Here is a 21421-nt window from a genome sequence, read left to right as displayed (position 1 = left end):
CCCCCCACCCCCACACCTACCTTCCCCTAAAGTTTGGCACGTTACTTCTGGGACACCCTGTATAGTATAGATAGATATGTATACTTTCAGAAAATATTAGCAAAATCCGGGCTGGTTCGAAGTGTCATAAAATTGTCGCACACATAGTATAATAAACAAAGTGAAATCAATATATGACATATCTATTTTCGATACGCTTATTTGACAACACTTTTGTCATTTCATTAACCCATTTGCCAGTAGCAACATTATAAATGTATTTCAAATTTAAAATTTTTGTATTACAATTCCAAAAATAATTCGTTTTAGAAAATGCAGAGCAAAAAGAAAAAATTTCATAAAAAATGCCAGACACTACCCACAAATAAAAGCGCGGTAAAAAGAAAAAAGTTACGTTTATTGTGCGGAGGATGTTACAGAGAGAAGGAAATCGATGAATGCGTGTGGTATTCAACTGACTTCATTATCTATGCAGGGTTTACGTCCTGCACTTCAATCGAATGAAATAAATTATATGCCAAGCGAAGACGACTCAATACTGATGCAGTTCCATCAACTCAACCTTCGTGCGTTATTTCGTAATATTTTCGTATATATTCAACCATTCTGTTTCCTGATTGGCTCAGTAACCACCTAAGGTCGCGCCAGGCATTTTGTTATTCCTATCACTGGTTACTGAACCCAAAATCTCAAGTCTCACTCTAGGATAAGCTCTTATTCTATTCATTTGTTTTAAAGCCGGTATGGACATATGAAATACAGTTATGGGGCTCTGCAGACCCATCCAAGTTTCCTATTAAAAAATCTTAAAATGATTGCGAACGCTCCGTTTTATGTCACAAGCAACCAAATACACCGTGACCGTCATTCCTATTGGTTCTTCTGAAATAAAAACTACGCCTTGGCGCACCAACAAAAATTCATGATCACCCAAATCCTCTTATTTCTACACTAATTTCTCATACAGTATCATTACAGCGACTTAAAAGGAAGTCAATATTAGATCTCTACTAATATTGAACACCTGCGAAAAAAAATATGGTTGCACCACTGGGTGTACTCAATACATGATTATTTTTATCTAGTAATAAGTTTTAAATATTTCTTAATGCACAATGCAGATTGCAATAAAATATATGAATTAAAAAAAATATATATATTAACTAGCGCAAAATAGAAATACTAAGTGAAGTCAAGTCAAACTTCATTTGGTCTTCTCCTGCCAACACCAGCATAATTCTGTACTTTAAGGGCTATGGAATTGTTATCTTTAAGGACGAAGTGGCCTAGCAAGTGAAGAAGTCGTATTTTAATTCACTAAACCATAATGCATTCGTATAAATACATACACCCATAGCGTATGTGTTTTGTACACTTTGCGATTATGTAGCTCATCGTGTCATATATGAACAAAAGCCAAAAGACGGTTAATGTAATCAAATATATGAATTCTTCACATTTACATTTTCAAATAAGCGTACGTCATATATTAGTTGTGTGTTGTTACAAATTATCCAGTAACTTGCCAGCAACTCTCCAGTAACTGTATTTCTAAGAATTCGCTCTCATGGAAAAAATTTGCAATAAAGTACGCGAACGCTTTTCCAGTAATAATTTGCAAGTTTCATGAACAGCTGATAAATTGGTTGTTTATTCGCAGCAAATTCCTAATAAAACAATATATTTTGTATTTAAATAGGTTTATTTTGTAAAATTCAACATTAAAAACCCACAAACAGTTTCCTTATTAGTTTAAATTTCATCCAGCAACATGCGATCAGCTGTTTTTCGTACTGGAAAATTCTTACAAGTAAAAATTTATCCAGTAAAATCCAGTAAAAACTTGCAACTTCAACTGTCATTTTTCGCTCTCTCAATTTCCCCTACTTTGCAAGTTTTTGCGTACGAAAACGCCAAAACATGAAAACTCGTAAAAACTTTTACTGGAAATGAGTAAGAAAACGCAACTATTGATTTAACTTTGTTTATTACATTATGGTCGCACACTGATATCAACTTGAATTCGCATACCTTAATTTTTGAAATTTTTTTCTTCATACATTTGACTTCAAAACAGTCATCCATACACCTCTGGGGAGCAGAATATATGTATTAATTTAGAAAATGTTAAGTGCTGCATTACCAAGAAAAAATTAATTCTTTTCCTATTCACTATAATTTTCGAGTAATGGAATACAGCGTATCTACAAAGCACAATCTATTAGTTAATATGCAATAGAGGGGCTCGTATATCCTATAACTTTAGACATAAGCAATATATTTAGTAGATTTATACATATGTATGTATATGTGCGTATATTTGTACAACTGATTGATTTTTCTAGGACTAACAGAAGAAGTGACGAATCTTTAGAAATGCAACCGCTACATGAAATTTCAAACAAAGGGAACAAAACAACTTTGAGGAGAATGTCACATGTGCGGTCGGAAGACAAGGAGGAAATGAAAGAAAGAGCATCTCACGATAAAACACCGAGTCCTATTGGAGCTGGACTACCTTTACTACAAAGGCTACGGTTACTCAAAGAGAAGCAAGTAAGAAAACTGTTAAAAATTTGTAGCAATGATGCCAACAATTATAAAAACATCATGATGTGTCGTATTTACATCCAACAATTTTCCGAGAAAATGATCCACTTTCAAAATGTGCGTGATGTAGTACGCAGTAATCCTCAGGTACACAATGTCGAAACCGAACCGAAACTGCGCACTGGTAAATTTTGTTACTATCTCATAAGCAGGTAACAAAACATTGACCCGTGAAATATGCAACACTGGATTTACGAAAAATTCATAGCTGAATTGCTGAATAGATTAAAACGTTACCAAAGGTACTTAGAATTGTTGTTATAAGAAGTGGTGTCATATTTTGGTAACAAAATTTCCCGGTATAAAAATGCTCGGTGACAACCAGAATAGGCCTGTTAGCAAGGGCGTAGGCAGGTAGGGGCAGCTACAAAGCGAAGGAGAAAATTTCAAAAATCAATAAAAAAAAAATACTAATTTGTATGCGTAATCGAATTCGTAATTGTACTCTCAATTTCTACATAAGGCCTGCGTTTTTCATCGTTGTTATAATGAAGTAAGCACAGCGTTAAGCATTGAATTGGCACAGAATTGAAAGAAACACCCTTTTAAGTTTCTTTTACCATTCTGTGATAAACAGGATAGAAAAACCAAACGAGGAAACACTTCCTCTTCCGTTAAATCTTGTTGTGAATGACTTAAATGAGGTTCCAAAAATAAGAAGTACTATTTCTACCCTAAAATATGTGATACACTTTTTTCGCGAATCAATGATACGCAAGAATTATGCTGCTGATATATGACCTTTGTGTGAAACAAGATGGTCGGAAAAATATAAGGCTATCAGGAAATTTTTAGAAAATTATCCTGAAGTTGTGGAAGCTTTAGAAAAGTTGTCAATTCAGGCAAACTTTTCCACAAGAAAGTCTGCGCATCAATTGTGTGCTGCTATAATAAGGCCGATGTTCATCATTGCTTTAATGACAATTGCTAAATATTCAATGTCTGGATCTTACAGCAAACATTTCTCAAATGAACACAATAGACCTCATCGCCGATGATCAGCATACTGAAAATATTTTGCAGGTGGTTAAGAATGATCGAAAGAATGCAGAGGGAGTCACTACGGAGTTAATTAAAAAATCTCGTATGATTACAGCCGATCTAGGAGTAGAAATTTCTCTACCACGTTTGGCAGGTTAACAAAAAAAACTGAAGTAATCCCCATCTTTCAATAAAAATGAGTACTGGCGACGGTCTATAATAATACCGTATCTGGATTCACTAACGGCTTCTTTTCAACTTCGCTTTTCCAATTAAAATACTCCAGCTGTTTCGCTGTCTACATTGCACCCATTGCATTCGATTAAATTTTCCAGTGAAAAGGTACAAAATAAATAGAAGCATTTTCAACAGATATATGATCTAGGTATGGGAAGTGAACTCCTTCTTTGGTACAATTTATGGAAGAGAAAGAACTTGCCTGAAGAAGATTTGAAGGATGTTGAAGTTGTAGATTTATTTAAAGAAGAAAACAGCGATAAATAAGGGTATTTCCATTTTGAGTGCTTTTCCATGCACAACAGCGACTGTGGAGCGATCGTTTTAGTACACTTCGTAGAGTAAAAACCTGGCCCAGAAGCACAAAGTCTTTCTGGACTATGCCTCCGGAGTGTCCATAGAAAACTCGTTACCGAAAACCGCGAGATGATTCAGAAGCAGAAAAGTTTGCTGAAAATCGTTATTAACGTAAAAATGATAAAAAAATATATAAAAAAATTAACAAGTTTATTTCGTTTCTCCCGTCCTCCCCTTACATCAGATCATGGCTACGCCCTTGCCTGTTAGTGTACAATATATATATATTACACGGTGCTACAAAAAAAGAAATGGTTTTAGAGGTGGTAGAACAAGTCTAAAAAATCATTTTGGCATTAGCAGAATTTCAAATATACTCCCAAAATCTTAAGTTATGGTCAGCAAACTGAAAATATTTATGGGTAACCATGAAAGTCACCATAACTAATGTTTTTCGGATTTACTTAAGCTTTTTTGTTCACGGAACAAATGGTTATCATCCTAACTTAAATTTCATAGATGCAGTGGAAAGACACAACCTTCCGCTTTTCAATGAATATAAAATTATGATATAGTTCAGAACACATTGAAAACGACGAGCTACCGACCACAGCTTCCAATTTGTCATCTTTATTATCTAAGCGCTTTGTCGATGGCGACATGATTTCTTTGAACGCGGCAGCGACATCATGAATTTGTATGAGTTTGACATAAAAGAAGAGGAAGAACCTTATCTGTCGCCAGAAAAATAGAAATAGATCTAATCTGGCCACAACCACAGCCGTCGCGTAGCCCGGTCGTCGCCAAAATAATTATCTACATAAGAGTACGTGTTAAAATAATTTGACAGCTAAGGTTTGTAGCTTGTCGTTTTCATTGTGTTCGGGCTATAACCCGTCCAATTTATGACCGGTGTTTTGACCGACCCAACATCCAGATTCCCAGTTTTTTGATCTTAACTTAAGATTTTGGAGTGCATTTGAAGTTCTGCCAAAATTATTCTTTAGACCTGTTCTACCACCCCAACTACATGACATAAAAGGTACATGCAAAGTTTTTTTTTGTAACACCGTGTTATTAATCACGTTAACTTTGTAATGTTTATTTCACTTTGGATACGATACAAGGGTTAACTTTATAGCTAATGTATTAATATCGAATCGAAATTCCTGTCCCTAGTAATTCCACATTTTAGCCCCCTTCCAGATACTTCAAGCCATCAAGCAATTGTCACATTCTCTTCTGTGTTATCTAATTGCTCTATACGCGTAAACTATTATTGAATTCAAGTCATTCGTTTTTTAAACCGGAAGCAAGGAAAATATCAAAAGAGACAAAAAAACCTGAAACGACTTCACGGTACGTAGGTATCTGTACCCTTTCCCTCTCTTCTCACATCGTTCGCCAAAGAACGAGCAGACTTGAAAGCAAGACTTGACGTGTCTGGAACGGGACTTACTTTGCGAGTTTTTGTGGCATTTGGTTCTACATATGTATTACATCTACATTTTATTGTGAAGTGTTGATGTATTAAAGTAAAGACTCAACCTTTAATCAGCGCACAGCACATATGTATGTAGATGTTTGTTGATTTTTTATTTCTACGTAAAAGTACAGCGAGAGTAATAATCAGGGAACGGATTTTATGGAAATTGCCTTTTTTTCTGCTAAAGAGGTAGAGTATATTCGATTAAAAATGTCCACGATTTAGCTTTCCCTGATTCCATGTATACACATTTGATGTTGCCTTTTTTTGCTTTTTTTAAGATATTTGCTTTTTTTGCCTTTTTTAAGATATTTGCCTTTTTCTGCATATTCTACCTTTAAAAAAGTGATTATAGCATTTACAATTTTTTTTTAAGATTAAATAATATACACATGCCCATGCGGCTTATAGAAGCGCAGGGACCTCTTGCCAAATTGGTGTTGGAAAAATTCAAAGCCGTTTTCTCAGCTAACGTAGGCTTGAAGACAATAAGGGGTGTGTATAAAATTGTAAAGGGCGAGGAAAACGCCCTTATTCCTGATAATATGAACGTTTCAAACGCTCCATATTTAAATTGGGCTCCACTTGTATCAACTTACGTCGAGCGCACATTTAGTATATTCAAGGCTTTTCTTCGCGAAAATCGAATGAAAATGCTGCCAGAAAACTTCAAAATGCATCTTGTGGTTCAATGTTACTNCTTGTAATATAGAAACTTCTAAAATAAATATATTTTTTGATTGTTCTTCGTATTTTCTGTCTTTTTTAGTGCCTTATTTTGCTTTTTTGGCAATACCTTTTTTTTGCCTTTTCCTGCCTTTTTCGCTATTTTGTTTTGCCTTTTTTGCAATACCTAGTGCCTTTTCCTGCCGTTTTCGCTATTTTATTTTGCCTATTCCAGCCTATTTCGTTACTTTATTTTGCCTTTTTTATAGGTTTTTAGGTCCTAAAAATCCGTTCCCTGGTAATAATAGAACTCTGAAATTTATGTAATTGCTGTTGGTAACAAGGGTGGAAAGATTTTCGAATAGAAAAAGCGCGAGTCGTAAAATAAATACCGCCAATCTGAATTTCCTGTCCAGAAACTCCCAAAATCGATTTGAGTAATCAACTTATTACAAAAATCTATATGTACATATTTATGTATGTATGTACCCTGAAGAAAAAATTGGCCCATCTGCTCGAAAAATAGAATCGTAGATAATGTAGTTTTGTATCCAGACCAGAGGTTCCCAAACTTTTTTTCTCGTAGACCAACTTTGGGAATTTTACTGGTTTCGGTGGACCCCCTACATTTCTACTATATGTATTCTCAAAGCTCGGCAAAAAAAAATTAAAAATTAGATCTAGCGATGGAATATGTGAGTTTTTACAAGTAAAAGTCACTGACCTTCCTAAAACAGAGTTCGTAAAGCCATTAAAATACGCTCTCGCTGTGAGGAGTTACATTATTTGAGAGCGCTCCAATTTCAAAAACTCAGAGCGCTAGCGTTATTTACATTCTCTTCAGGATAAACTCCTCACATATTTGGCTAACTCATAAATTTGCCTGTGGATTATGTATGTATATTTAAAGGAGTTTATGCGCATTGACGGCATCATTTTTATATTCATAGCTCCGAGTTTTAAAGAGATGTGAAAAATATTTACCACTCCCTACAGTGGCGTAGCCAGGATTTGGCTTTGGGGGGAGGGGGAGTTCGATGAAAGAAAATTTCCGCGCGTATATAAAAAACCAATCTGATTGCCGAGCAGTTTTTGAATATATCTGTGGGCAAGCATTCCTTTAAATTCTTATAAATCTTTTGAAATGTATAAAATAGTTTACTTTGAAATTCTACATAATTTTGTGAGTATAAAATTTTTCGAGTGCTTACTTTAAAAAGGCATATTTAAGAAGGACCCAGGAAGCGAGCTAACTGTACTTAGGACAAGTAAACATTAAAAATGCGTGTCATGTCTCAAATAATTTCAGCTGCGAGGAACTGCGAGTCTAGCTGCTTTTCTTCCTTTTATAGACCCACCTCCTGTAAAAATGTATTGAATTTTTATTGTAGAGCTGAAGGGAAAGAGTCTGGTGGTGTACATAAAATAAATAATTTGCAATATAAAATGGAAATTGAAGAAGATGTAGATATTAATGACTCGCCAATCTATTAATCACATTCAAGATTCAGCCAAAAATGAGGGCTTCTCTGGACGAGATCCGTTTTCGTTGGCAAGAGTTCTGCTGGCCTTAGCTCAGTTTTTGTTGTATAAAATGTAGGTAAATTGAAAGTTTCAGTGTAAATAAATATCGCGAACCTAGTTTAGCATGCAGGTGTTGCAAATGTTTTCGCTTTGTCATTTTTAAAATGTATAAATAGCCACTTCCTTAGTAATAAAATAAATGTGCCGGTTCCTTTTCTCCAAAATTCATAAAATTTAGTACTTGGAGCCAAAAAAAGTTGTGTAGAAGGTGGGCGCCGTAATAAGAATTTTTTTTTATTAACTTCCTAGTTGGAAAATTCTGGCTTAAACGAGCAGGGCCACCGACTTTCATAAACAAAGTTTTTTTTTCTTAGTTTGCGCCTGTTTTTCTAGAATTACTGGACAATAATGTAAACCGATTTTGACGATCTTTCAGATTTATGATTTTCTCATTAAATCCAGCATATGCTCTTAATTTCATCAAAATTGGATAACATTTACTATTTACGCCCATAAGAGCTGTGGGCGTGGTAGCGCGTTGAAGTTTACTATTTTCCACATTTATTCATTCCTAATTGCCGAGCACCGCATACACGAAATTTCACCGAATTTCTAGTACGCTTACTACTTTTGACCGCTGCTTATATGGGGACGTCCCACTGTGCTTCGCCTGAGTGCTTTCTTTCATATATTTATGTATGTGCCAGTTTTACCGTTATATATTTTTTATCTACTCGTTTATTCCATAGGGTCGTCATGCTTTATTTAAATTTAAAAAATTAAATTACTATACCGTTTTAAAAATCTGAAAATTCACTGCGGGAAATTTTTTTTATTCTCTTTTTGTCTTCACCTTCTCGTTTTTGCCCTTATAAGTTTTGAAAATTATATTTTAATTTGAATTATTTGTTTATAAAAATATAGTTTATTCCTTACCGAGCACTAAATGAAAATAAGTTTAATCTTTGAACAACATTAAAAAAAAAATCGACAAACTTTCGTAAAAATTTCGAACTTTCTATTTCAATTTTATCTCTTAATATTTTGCAGTTTTTTAGCTCATTCAATTTTAGTCTAATAAAGTGCAAATTTAAAGTAGCTGTGATTTACAGTTGATGTATGGCATATTTTTGACGATGTCGGTAATTTTCTTCCATATTATCTAAGTATGTTCGACGATTTTTTAATAAAGAAATTGAGCAACGCCTTCATCAAAAAAAATATACATATATATATTAAAAATCAACGATAAGTCGAAGCTATGTATTTTAAACTTGCGCTTTATTTGAATTGATCGGGCTACAAAACTGCATACTCAAAATATATATTTCTAGGAAATCTAATTAAAAAGCTTTACGAAAGTTCGTTAATTTTTTTAATGTTGCGCAAAGATTATACGGGTTTTGTTAAAGTGTAAACATTTTTGTAAACAAATAATTAAAATTATATAATTTTAAGATAAATGGCGAATCTAGTTAACATGTATAAAGTTTTGATAAGCACTTGAAATGTCAAGTTTTAGTACTGAATTCAAAGAAGATGTCTCTTTTATCCATTCATAATAACTTAAAAAAATTGGTTGTTAAGAAGTGTATCTTAAAATATCTGCCTTGACATTTATGTTAAAGGTGTAAAACATGTAAATGTACCTACATAAACTTTCCCGTGAATCTATGTATGCATGTATGCATATGAGCAAATTAAAAATTCGATACAATTTACAGTCGAAAAGTACAGTTTTTTTTATAGATTTCGTACTGAAGGAACAATTTTATTTCCCAACACTGTGGGGAACTAAGCAAAATGGGCTAGTGTATTTCGCAAATATTCAAATACATAATCCACCAACCGATAATTTTATATATTCATTAAAAGATAATTTGTCATCAGTCTGAAATAAAAAAATTATAAATCGGAAATTGTAAAATAGTATTGTGTTATTAATTAAAAAATAAAAAGTTTAATTTCACTGACGAAGGGGGGAATCTATTTCCCCAATCCCCCTCCCTGGCTACGCCACTGACTCCCTATGTTAAACCCACAAAATTTGAAAAAACAAAACCGCAAAGCTTCTTACCCCAAACTTTTATTTCATAAACTGACAATAGAAAAAGAGCCTTTTTACACCTTTTTCAGTTTTAATTTAGAAAGTTGCAATTCATATTCAGAAATTCCATTTCAAATTTAGATAGTTACAATTCAAGTTCAGAATTTCCATTTCAAATTCAGAATTTTCATTTCAAATTCAGAAAGCTTCAATTGAAATTCAGAATTTCCATTTTAAATTCATAAAATGGCAATTCAAATTCAGAATGTCCATTTTAAATTCAGAAAGTTGCAATTCAAATTCGGAAAGTTACATTTCAAAATTCAGAAACCTTAATTTCAAATCCAGAAAATTAGAATTCAAGTTCAGAAAGTTACAATTCAAATTCAGAAACTTTTCATTTCAAATTCAGAAATTTCCAATTTAAGTTCAGAAAATCTGATACGATTTTGAGATCTTAAGTTGTATCTTCGTTTGGGACCATATCCGACTACGCTAAATCTAGTAGAAACATATGTGACCTGGTCTACGAAAAGGGAGCTTACGTGCGAAAACTAGTTTTCTGTGAAAAAGCTGTTAAAAGTAAGCAACTCGTTTCGTCAGTTTCTCATTATCTCGTTAATTGTTCTCCGCGCCGGACGTCCAGTAAGTGTTGTTGTTGGTCCAGTAAGTGTTGTTGTTGGTCCAGTAAGTGTTGTTGTTGGTCGGAATATTATTATAGTTCATCGTGTAAGTTGCTAGTGTGGAACATTTAAGAAAGTAACACTGAAGAGGTGACGTTTACTGTTTCTGTTCATTATCGTCTTCGCATTTCGCATGAAATGAAACATGAGTGTTGATGAGGAGTTCAGTGCCGTATACGGACAAAACTACTCAGCATTATTATTTTTGGCCCATAATACGTTTTTCTAGTGTATAATCATGTCTTTATAGCTTATAATTCAATGTATTTTGTTCATTACCAATAAATTATATTTTGTCGTATTTTTACTCTTCTTTCTCTACATTTTTAGTACACTTCTAAGCAAGTTAGGATTTTCTGCTTTTCACCACGTGAAAAAGCATCTCATCTTCCATCCGAATCAACCAAAAAGTGAAAATTGATTTTTTGACACCTAAGCCCCCTTTCCGTAGACCAGGTCACATATGGTCTAAAGTAAAATAACTTGACAAACAAAGTACGGTTGTGCCCACTGTTCAAGGTCCAGGATTAATGGAGCAGAAGCTGCAGTACTTGAAAAAAAAATTAATCATGCCAACGTAGCCATATCAGGTGGAGATTGTGCTCGAGCAACACAGCATTGTTTTTCATTTCATGCTGATGCACTTTCCAACTAGGGTTGCCAGATTTTTTATGCACGAAATCAGTACGTTTGACTTTTTCATGCTAAAAAAATCAGTACTTTTCAGTACACTTTTTTATAAAGCAAAATTATGAATGTAAGTTACAGATAATGCTTTAAAATGCCAGAGTACTTGTTTTTAACAAATTTTGGTATAAATAAAATATAGTTCATAAAAAATAAAAGTGTTGTTCATTTTAACATGAGTGTACACATCATTGTACACAGAAGCCACAAATTATTTTATATTTATGACATATTTGAATAGCAATAATGAGATGGTTCAATCTTCAGTGTTTAAATAGTCAACGAATTCTATACATTTCATTTTAAAATTACTTTTAATTAGAAGTACACTTTAAAAAATTTTAATTAGAAGCCCGTTTCTCGTTTTGCGTCAGGAAGCAAACTCTATACTTAAGATCCTCTCAGTTGTTTCGTTTGATTGTGGTATTGAAAAAAAACACAAAATTACATGTTTTTTCAAACTGTGGAAAAGTACCACTATCTAAGAAATGCATCTTTATTTCCTCATGGCTTAAATTAATTTTTTCAACTTCGCTAAAACTTTGAAAGACTAAGAATTCGCTAAAGAGAATATCTAACTCTATGTCTTGTATGCAAAGCTCTTTTACAATGTCAGTAAACTTTGAAAAAAGAATTGTAACTTATAGCCAAAAGCCATTCGAATATTAAAATTTGCTGTTATTAAACTGAAAATATTTCCGAGATAACTAAAAACACTCGACAAAAAACGGCATCCTTTTTAAATAATTTAAGCTCCATCATATTATCGCAACTGATATGTAACGACCCGACGATGTGCCCATAAAATGATTTATCTTTGTGTTGTATTAATTTCTTGGGCATATCAAATATTATTTGAAACATGTCAACTAGAATTAAATTATTTTCTTCTTACTTTTCACAGTGCAGTTTAAGCAAGTTGCAACGTTATGTAAAAACCTTAAGAAAATCCTAAAGTATTTTGTTTGAGTTGAAAATTCAGTACAAATCAGTACAAATTTTGAAAAATCAGGACATAAGCGTACTGATTGAAGAAATGAATAAAATCAGTACAAGAGTTGAAAAATCAGTACTGTACTGATAAAATCAGTACGTCTTGCAACCGTATTTCCAACTGAACAAATAGGGAAAAAACATTTAAGCATTCTTTGGCTAGTACCCTTTCATTCATTTAATGTTTATTATTTTTTATGAAAGTGTAGCTCGTTATCTAACGAAAGTCATGTACGTTATAATTTAAAATTTTGTAAAAAAATTAGCAAAATTCGACAAAGTTTCATAAAAATTGTCAGCTTTTTAATTTGATTTCTTAGAAAGATGCTGAGTGTCCAGTTTTCCAGAAATTTTAAGTAGCTAGGGCTTACATTGTTGATTTTTGGCAATTTTTTGTTGAAGGTGTTGCCCATTTTCTCCATACAAAAAAATTGTCGAACATAATTTGTATGGAAAAAATGCGTTAACAAAAAATTGCCAAAAAACAACGCTAACAGCCGATTTCACCAGCAATTTAAGTTGAAAATGATTTTTTATTTTCTGTCAATTTCCATAAAAAAAATACAAAAAATTTAAATAATTTTTCACTTAAATTGCTTTCGTACAGTAAGTCCTAGCTACTTCAAAGTTATATTAAAATGTAATGTGCTACAACACTGCAAGCAATCTATCTATCAATCAATATACTTATTTCTAAAAGGTATTTTCTTTTACAAAACGATATCTCCTTTAATATTTTATAAAATTTAATGAATTGTAACTCATTTTGAAGGGGATAAATAAGCTCACGTACATGCAAAAAATAGTCACGTTTTTTACATTTAGTTATTTATTTAAAAAGGGGCTTTTAAAAAGCAGAAAGCACTGTATCAGATGAATAATGCGTCATATCTTTCTTAATACTCCATCAAATTAAATGAAGGATAGATTAAAGTAAATAAAAATTATAGTTTAAAAAACTAAAACCTCGCTATTATAATTTGCATTCGTACTGTCATCAGCTATGAGAATAGAAATCGCTGCATCTTTTAGGCGCATCAATATTACATAGTTACATCCCGAGCTAATAAAAGGGAGGTAAAAATAAAAACCTTTAGGCCCCCTCCTTAAAATTTTAGTGACTTAAATATCACAGCGCACGGCAGTACGCGCGAGTGATGAAAGCAGCCACAGTAGCATGCTGGAATGACTCGCTTATATACATATACACGAGATTTGGAAGTTTTTATCGAGACGTCCAATCGACATGTTTGAGATATCGTTGGAAAGGTCTTGCAGAGTGTCTACAGAAAATGTATTCAAGCTTCATAAGCCATTAACCGGATTCTTAAACATTAGGCTAAAGTGTTGCGAAACAAGAAACGTTTTTTTGCTTTTGCCGGTTTAAGGGGACATGTGGTCACACCCAACATATTTAGTGTTATTCTATAGGCCAATACCTTTCAAACGATAGCTTATGTATTAAGTTCCAGCAACTAGTTGGAAAGATATAGAGCTAAATGTGTTTTGGTTCGTGTCTCCACTACGAGATGCTTTGGTATGTATGTGGCGTCTGTACGTACCATCATTTAATTTTTTTCAAACCTTCAGGAATTAAAGTACAAAAAAAAAACTAAGAAGGTTTTGTTCCAGGATGTTTTGATTCGTACGCCTTTGTGGGCGTGGCTGCTGCCTGAAATTCGAAAAAATGCAGTTTTTAAACTACCACTGAGGCCGCACTACTCAGTCCATGTCATTGATGTGGATATCAGTAGAATGGTCTTCAAACAGGCTATCTAACGCTATCTTTTGTGTTTATGAAATATAAATATGTCATAACGTTATCGCCTGAAAACTAAATATCGGGCTGCTGAAAATATAGATTTCGAGAATTTTCTCAAAAACTGGTCAGTCGATTTTATTCTTAGTTTCAACAAATCTAGTACGAAATCTTAGCTTTCATCTGGTATATAGCCTATATCTGGGAAAACTCTTGTTGTGGAGATAATACGATTCAAATTGAAAAAATGTCGCTCCAAAAAGGGTCAAATGGTTCAAAATTAACATACTCGTCTAATTTGGTTACTTTAAGATATAAAAATAACATACAGTGCCCCAAAAAAAGTTCCCATTCCCCGATTGAAACTCAAATCGAAATTCTCGGCAAATCGGGAAATTTCCCGCGAGTTGATAAGTTGAAGGATGCAGCTGTGCTAATCACTTCGTACATGTCTTGGAAACCACAATTTGTGTGTATTTTAGAGTTGTTTTCAGTCATATGCCGAAATTGTAACATTTTCTCCGTTTTAATTGTAGTTATGTACACAGTATTTAACTATGCTACATGTGTTTATCACCCGCACTTAACCAACCTGGGAAGACGCGTACAATATTAGCTACAGTTGTACATAAATATGTATGTATGAATGCATTTAGTTCACCCAATGTGCCGCTACTACTTACATACATATGTATAAATTGCCACACGGTCAAAAATTTGGGTTTAATTTTTAAACCGCGCTGGGACTACTGCCTTTTTTAATTTTTTATAGTCTACTTTTTAAACCAGTCAATAGTTTTAAGCAATTTTTAATATGTTCTGGTTTAAATTTTAGTCGAAAAAGTTCGTGGTTTAAAACTCAAACCAAAATGTTTTAATTCTAGTTTCTAGGTTTCAAATATAGAAAATTTGGTTTAAAATCTAAACTGAAATAGAAAACGTTTGCACACAGCGAAATGTGGTGTTGATTCAAACTCAACTTATGAAAGCACATTTACATGCGTTGCTGTAGCTGAGTGTGCAAAGATGGTTGACACAATTGGTTGCTACCAAGGCTGTCCGGATTCAATCCCCTTCAGACGGAGCATGAAATTTAAGTTTTTTTTTTTATTCTTAGTTATGAAAATGTTTGGGTTGAAAATTTAAACCGAATTGTTTAAATTCTAAACCCAACATAGATGCTCTCTTTTTTTAATCTTGGAAGGTTTGTATTTGAAACTGAATTCAGTTTGGTTATATATGTATGTAGTCCAAAAAGTTTAAAATTAAAACCTAAACTTTTAACCGTGCACTGAGCAAAACTACTTAAGAAAAAAGCATTAGTTTAATAGCACGAGTGCAACATCGTACACGTGATAGAAGTAAAACTTCTTAAAAAAAGCACATGTGTGCGCCACACACCCGGTAGAAATGTTAACAAAAATAAACTACGAGACAATCAGACGAATACAGTTGTTTATTGTATCAAAAGTTGGTACCAAGTTGATAAGTTTTTATCATTTCTCATAATTTTCTTTTAATTTTAATTTTTTCGAATACAGAGGATATGATCATTCTTTTTAGCTTTATTTCGTATACGAAAAATTATATGTTTCAATGGACACATCGATTTGAATACATAATTTAGATTTAGATAATATTTTTAGCAATTTAGTTGAGAAAAATAAAACATTTAGATTATTGTTTGTATTTTGGTTGATTTTAAATTTGCTACCCCAAAATAATTGATATCAAATAAAACACCTTTTTGAGGTAAAATTTTCGAGTGACGAAAGCTGAACTAGAAACACAAAATTTATGATATCAATTTCCTGACGAAAATTATACGCATTTTTTAACTGCCTTTGAAACGTCCGGAATTTTTTTTTTTTATTTATTCGGAACGTTGCAAAATTGCGTCTACTGCTAGAAACACAAAATAAAAAACAGAACTTTTGCAACGATTCGAATAAATAAAAAAAAGATTTTCCCTCTCGAAAATTTTACCTCAAAGAGGTGTTTTATTTGATATACATATCTTGAGTAAAATATTGTAAAGCATTCAGCGGATGGAACACATTTAAATGCACTAATCTTCTTCTTTTTATTTGGCGCTGTAACCGCCTAACCGATTTTGTCCAAGTTCAACAAAACATGCCAGTCGTTTCTTTTCTGTGCCAAATGACGCCAATTGGAAATGCCAAGTCCTTCTCCAGCTGGTTTTTCCATCTCAGTGGGGGCCTCCCTCTTCTTCTGCTACCATCAGCGGGTCCCAAGTTGAATACTTTCAGAGCTGGAGCGTCGGTGTCCATTCGAACGACATGGCCAAGCCAGCGGACCCGCTGTATTTTAATTCGCTGCNAGACGGAGCATGAAATTTAAGTTTTTTTTTTTATTCTTAGTTATGAAAATGTTTGGGTTGAAAATTTAAACCGAATTGTTTAAATTCTAAACCCAACATAGATGCTCTCTTTTTTTAATCTTGGAAGGTTTGTATTTGAAACTGAATTCAGTTTGGTTATATATGTATGTAGTCCAAAAAGTTTAAAATTAAAACCTAAACTTTTAACCGTGCACTGAGCAAAACTACTTAAGAAAAAAGCATTAGTTTAATAGCACGAGTGCAACATCGTACACGTGATAGAAGTAAAACTTCTTAAAAAAAGCACATGNTCGCTGCACTATGTCTATGTCATTCTAAAGCTAAAACAGCTCATCGTTCCATCGTCTGCGGCACTCGCCGTCGTCAACGCGTAAAGGCCCGTAAATCTTCCGTGAAATATTTCTCTCGAATACTCCAAGAGCCGCCTCATCGGATGTTGTCATTGGCCATGCTTTTGCGCCATATACCAGCACGGGCATGATGAGTGATTTATAGAGTGTGGTTTTCGTACGGCGAGAGAGGAATTTACTCCTGAATTGCCTACTCAGTCCAAAGTAGCACTTGTTGGCAAGAGTGATTCTACGTTGGATTTCAATGCTGACATTATTATCNACTCGCCGTCGTCAACGCGTAAAGGCCCGTAAATCTTCCGTGAAATATTTCTCTCGAATACTCCAAGAGCCGCCTCATCGGATGTTGTCATTGGCCATGCTTTTGCGCCATATACCAGCACGGGCATGATGAGTGATTTATAGAGTGTGGTTTTCGTACGGCGAGAGAGGAATTTACTCCTGAATTGCCTACTCAGTCCAAAGTAGCACTGTTGGCAAGAGTGATTCTGAGTTGGATTTCCATGCTGACATTATTGTCCGTGTTAATGCTGGTTCCCAAGTAAACGAAATTCTCTACTTTCTCGCATAGTGTAGACAGTGTGCCAAGTAATGAAAATATCCATATTTGACAATTCATACGTGAACTTATGTGTTTGTGTTAGTCGTTTTATTCAATTAACCCTCAGATAACATATGTTTAAAAAAACCAAATTTTTTTGCAAAACTGTGTATGGCATTCTGACTCTTTAATAAATAAACCTAAAAATCGTATAGCAGAGCTTTTTGGTAATCAAGTCATAGTAAAAATACACATTTTTTTGAAGTTAATTTTGTACATTCTTTGAATTTCCACATTGGATAGATTAAGCACTAGTATTTGCTTTGACGGAACTGATTCCGGATGCAATCGCTTACGCTTTATGCTCGTCAAGGGCGTAGCCAGGTAGGGGCGGGGGGGAGGGCAGCTGCCCCCCCCTACAGCTACAGAACGAAAGAGAAATTTTTAAAAATCAATAAATAAAAAAACACAAAATTGTATGCGTAATCTAATTCGTAATTATGCTCAATTTCCACATAAGGCTTCAGTTTTTCATCGTTGATACAATGAAGTAAGCACAACGTTAAGCATTGAATTGGTATGGAATTGAATGAAACACCCACTTGAGTTTCTCTTACGATTCTGTGATGAACACGATGGAAAAACTCAACTAAAATGTACTTCCTTTTTCGTTGTTTTCCGCTTAAAACCTATTTCCTTTTCCATTGCTTTTTGGTGAACAACACATATTTTTAGGCGGATTAGTTAAAACTGAGTCATTCGGAAAGCACCGCCATCTGGTGGTAATATGATTTCAATGTGAGAATTATTTAAGTTTACTTAAGAACACGCAGCATGAAGTTACGCAGTGATGCATCATATAAAACAGAATCACAGGGTAGCATTTTTGCATATTGGGTTTTTTTGAATGCTTGTTATTCGGGTCTAAACCGCAATTAATAGAAACAAGATGGTCGGAAAAATATAAGGCTATCAGGAGATTTTCAGAAAATTTTCCTGAAGTTGTGGAAGCTTTAGAAAAGTTGTCAATTCAGGCAAACTTTTCCACAAGAAAGTCTGCGCATCAAATGTGTGCTGCTATAATAAGGCCGATATTCATCATTGCTTTAATGACAATTGCTAAATATTCAACGTTGCTGGAACCTACAGCAAACATTTTGCAAATGAAGACAGTAGACCTCATTGCCTTTGGTCAGCATATTGAAAATATTTTGGAGGTAGTTAAGAACGATCCCAGGAATGCAGAATGGGGGGACTACAGAGTTGATTAATAAATCTAGTCTTATTTCAGCCGATCTAGGAGTAGAAATTTCTCTACCACGTTTGCCAGGTAAACAAAAAAACAGAAGTAACCCCCACTCGGCCAATGAAAATGAGTACTGGCGACGATCTATAATAATACCGCATCTGGATTGACTAACGGCCTTTTTACAACTGCGCTTTTCCAATGAAAACAATCCAGCTTTTTCGCTGTCTAGATTGCACCCCTTGTATTTGATTAAATGTTCCAGTGAAGAGGTACAAAAGAACGCGAAGCATTTTCAACAGTTCAATGATATAGAAATTGGCAGTGAACTCATTATTTGGTACAATTTGTGGAAAAAAAGAACTTGTCCGAAGAATATTTGAAGGATGTTGAAGTTGTAGATCTATTCAAAGAAGCAAATGAATTTCTACCAGCGATAAATAAGTGTATTTCTATTTTGAGTGCTTTTCCATGCACAACTGCGACTGTGTAGCGATCGTTTAGTACACTTCGTAGAGTAAAAACCTGGCTCAGAAGCACAACAGGAGAAGAAAAGCTTTCAGGGCTATGCCTCATGAGCGTCCATAGAAAACTCGTTACCGAAAACCGCGAGTTGATTCAGGAGACAATAATCGAAAAGTTTGCTGAAAATCCGAGACGATTGTTATTAGTGTAAAATTAATTAAATAAAAAATATATCAAAAAAATTAACAAGTATATTTCATTTCGCCCCCCCTCCCCCCCTTTAAATCTGATCCTGGCTACGCCTTTTATGCTCGTACTAGAAAGGTCGGAGGTTTTAAAATGATTCTTACAAATTAGTGGCAAAGACACGTGGGAAGCTAACTCCCGTTGTTTTCTTACATATTCCTCGTTCGGTACGATGAACACGTAGTCACGTGCATAAAAACACGTATGCGGCATTATTAGTTTTTTCGCTTTCTATATTTCTTTTTAACCAACTTCCAAAAAAGGAGGAGGTTATCAGTTCGTCGGAATATTTTTTTTTTTTTTTTTTTTTTTTTATGTTACCGCATAACTTTGGACCACGTCAACCGATTTCGATAATTCTTGCATCGGAAAGGTAGTGTCTCAGAGGTGGTCCCATAGTAATCTGGTTAAGATCCGATCAGCGGATCATGAGATATATATATATATTTATTTTTTTATATGGGAGTTGAAGTCGGTTTTTTTTTTGCTAAAAATTACTAGTTTGTATATATTTTCTTTTATTCCCAATTTGGAAAAAATTTAAATTCAAACGACTAAAAAGGTAAAAAAGTGACAACAAATTTCAAAATATTAACTAGCACATTCAAGCAATTGTCAAATGTGGATACCAACCCGACCAAGAAACGTATGTTAGCAAATGTTACGAGTTTTACGATAGTTTCTCTTACCTCCAAGCCCCGTCTCATCTAAGAGTCTCGTATTTCAAACGAAAGTTTGTATATTTGATTTTCTATCCATTGAGTGTGTCGAGAATGTATTCGTTTTACTGTTTTTCTCTAACTTTTCTCGGACAACATATTCGAAAAAGTATAGAGGCATTGCTTTAGTGAATATTTTGTGAAAAATTTTCAAAATATTAAAGAGTAAAACACGTTTATACAATTAATTGAGTTGAGCAATTTAAGGAACCATATAATAAATCTGAGTAAGTATTGAAACTCCTTTGCAGGATAAATCATTTACACTAATAAACTGACTATACTTATCACACAAATATCACAGTTCAAGAATACCGTTGGAGGCTATTTCATTAATACAAACGTTTTAAGGAACCATACAAAACATCATAGTAAGTATAAATAAATAAAAAATAAGCAAATATTTTTAATTTAATAACTGACTGTCCTTATCACGCAAACAGCACAATTCAAAAATCCCGTTCGAGACATTAATACAAACGTTTTACGGATCCATAGAAAACATCAAAGTAAGAATAAATAAATAAAAAATAAATAAATATATTCTACTAAATGACTGACTAGGGCAAGCGAGTGATTTTGGCTCGCACTTAGGTAAAGTTAGTGGTGACATGCCATAACGTCTTAGCCATAACCGTTGCCATAACCGTGACCACATTCACTATCATCGATTATAGGTATCATAACTAGTGTTGGGAAGTATCGAGTACTTTTGAGGATCGAGTTCTTTGGTATCGATACTTTTAAGGATCGGGTATTTTTGAGAGTACTAAGCACTTTCTTTAAATATACACATGCTGGAAACATTTCTATGGTTAGTGCAAAATCTCCCAAGCTGGCTGCACTTTATTCAAATGAGTATATTCATCCCAAATTACGTCAAATGAATGGCTTACTGTACTGGGTATAACTTTTGTACTCTTAAGATTTAACTAGGTTGCCAGTGTTGTTCGTACAGGCATACGCCCTGGTCTTAAAACCTTCCGTAAGTCGCCTAACTCTCTGGTAAATTTTTCGGGTATTCTTCCTGTCGGCCAACATTTCAAGCTCTTCGCACTAACGTATTTCGGCCTCTCTCTTCTTATTACGGCAAATACGTCTCGCTTCCTTCTTCAGTTCCCTATAGCGGTCCCACATGGCTCACATGCGCCCGATCGCAGGGTGGCCCTGTAGGCGTAATCTTTTTACAACGCTTTTATCAACTTGCAATGTTGTGGCTCCAGAAACTTTCAATGTTGTGGATCCAGAAACTTTCAATGTTGTGTGTCCGACACGATAAAACCTTTGCTATGCAAAGTTGCTATAAAAAAGTCTAGTGCATAGGGCGACATCTGTAGTGAATAGGGAGAGGTAGATAACATCTAGATGTCGCCCTATGTACTACGTTCGCTACAGTGGAAATAGACGACACGCCATTTCTTTAAAAGTAGCAAACGTAGTACATAGGGCGACATCTAGATGTCATCTACCTCGCCCTATTCACTACAGATGTCGCCCTATGCACTAGACTTTTTATAGGAAC

At 34.1% G+C, this 21421-nt stretch overlaps 1 protein-coding gene across 1 annotated transcript in view; it reads left to right on the top strand.

The window, feature by feature from the left end:
* The window catches only part of Cngl (Cyclic nucleotide-gated ion channel-like), a 477360-nt gene that overhangs the window by 352180 nt on the left and 103759 nt on the right, over window positions 1-21421 (top strand). Inside the window, exon 13 of the mRNA XM_017629793.1 lies at window positions 2346-2556. Coding sequence (XP_017485282.1) covers window positions 2346-2556 — 211 coding nt within the window. The remainder of the gene's footprint in view (window positions 1-2345; window positions 2557-21421) is intronic.

Source organism: Rhagoletis zephyria, unplaced genomic scaffold (assembly GCF_001687245.7).
Source record: "Rhagoletis zephyria isolate East Lansing unplaced genomic scaffold, Rhagoletis_zephyria_1.1 Rzeph_scaffold_00084, whole genome shotgun sequence".
NCBI classification, from domain to species: domain Eukaryota; kingdom Metazoa; phylum Arthropoda; class Insecta; order Diptera; family Tephritidae; genus Rhagoletis; species Rhagoletis zephyria.
The sequence above is the reverse complement of the archived record's forward strand: the minus strand, read 5'-3'. Positions and strand labels throughout refer to the sequence as shown.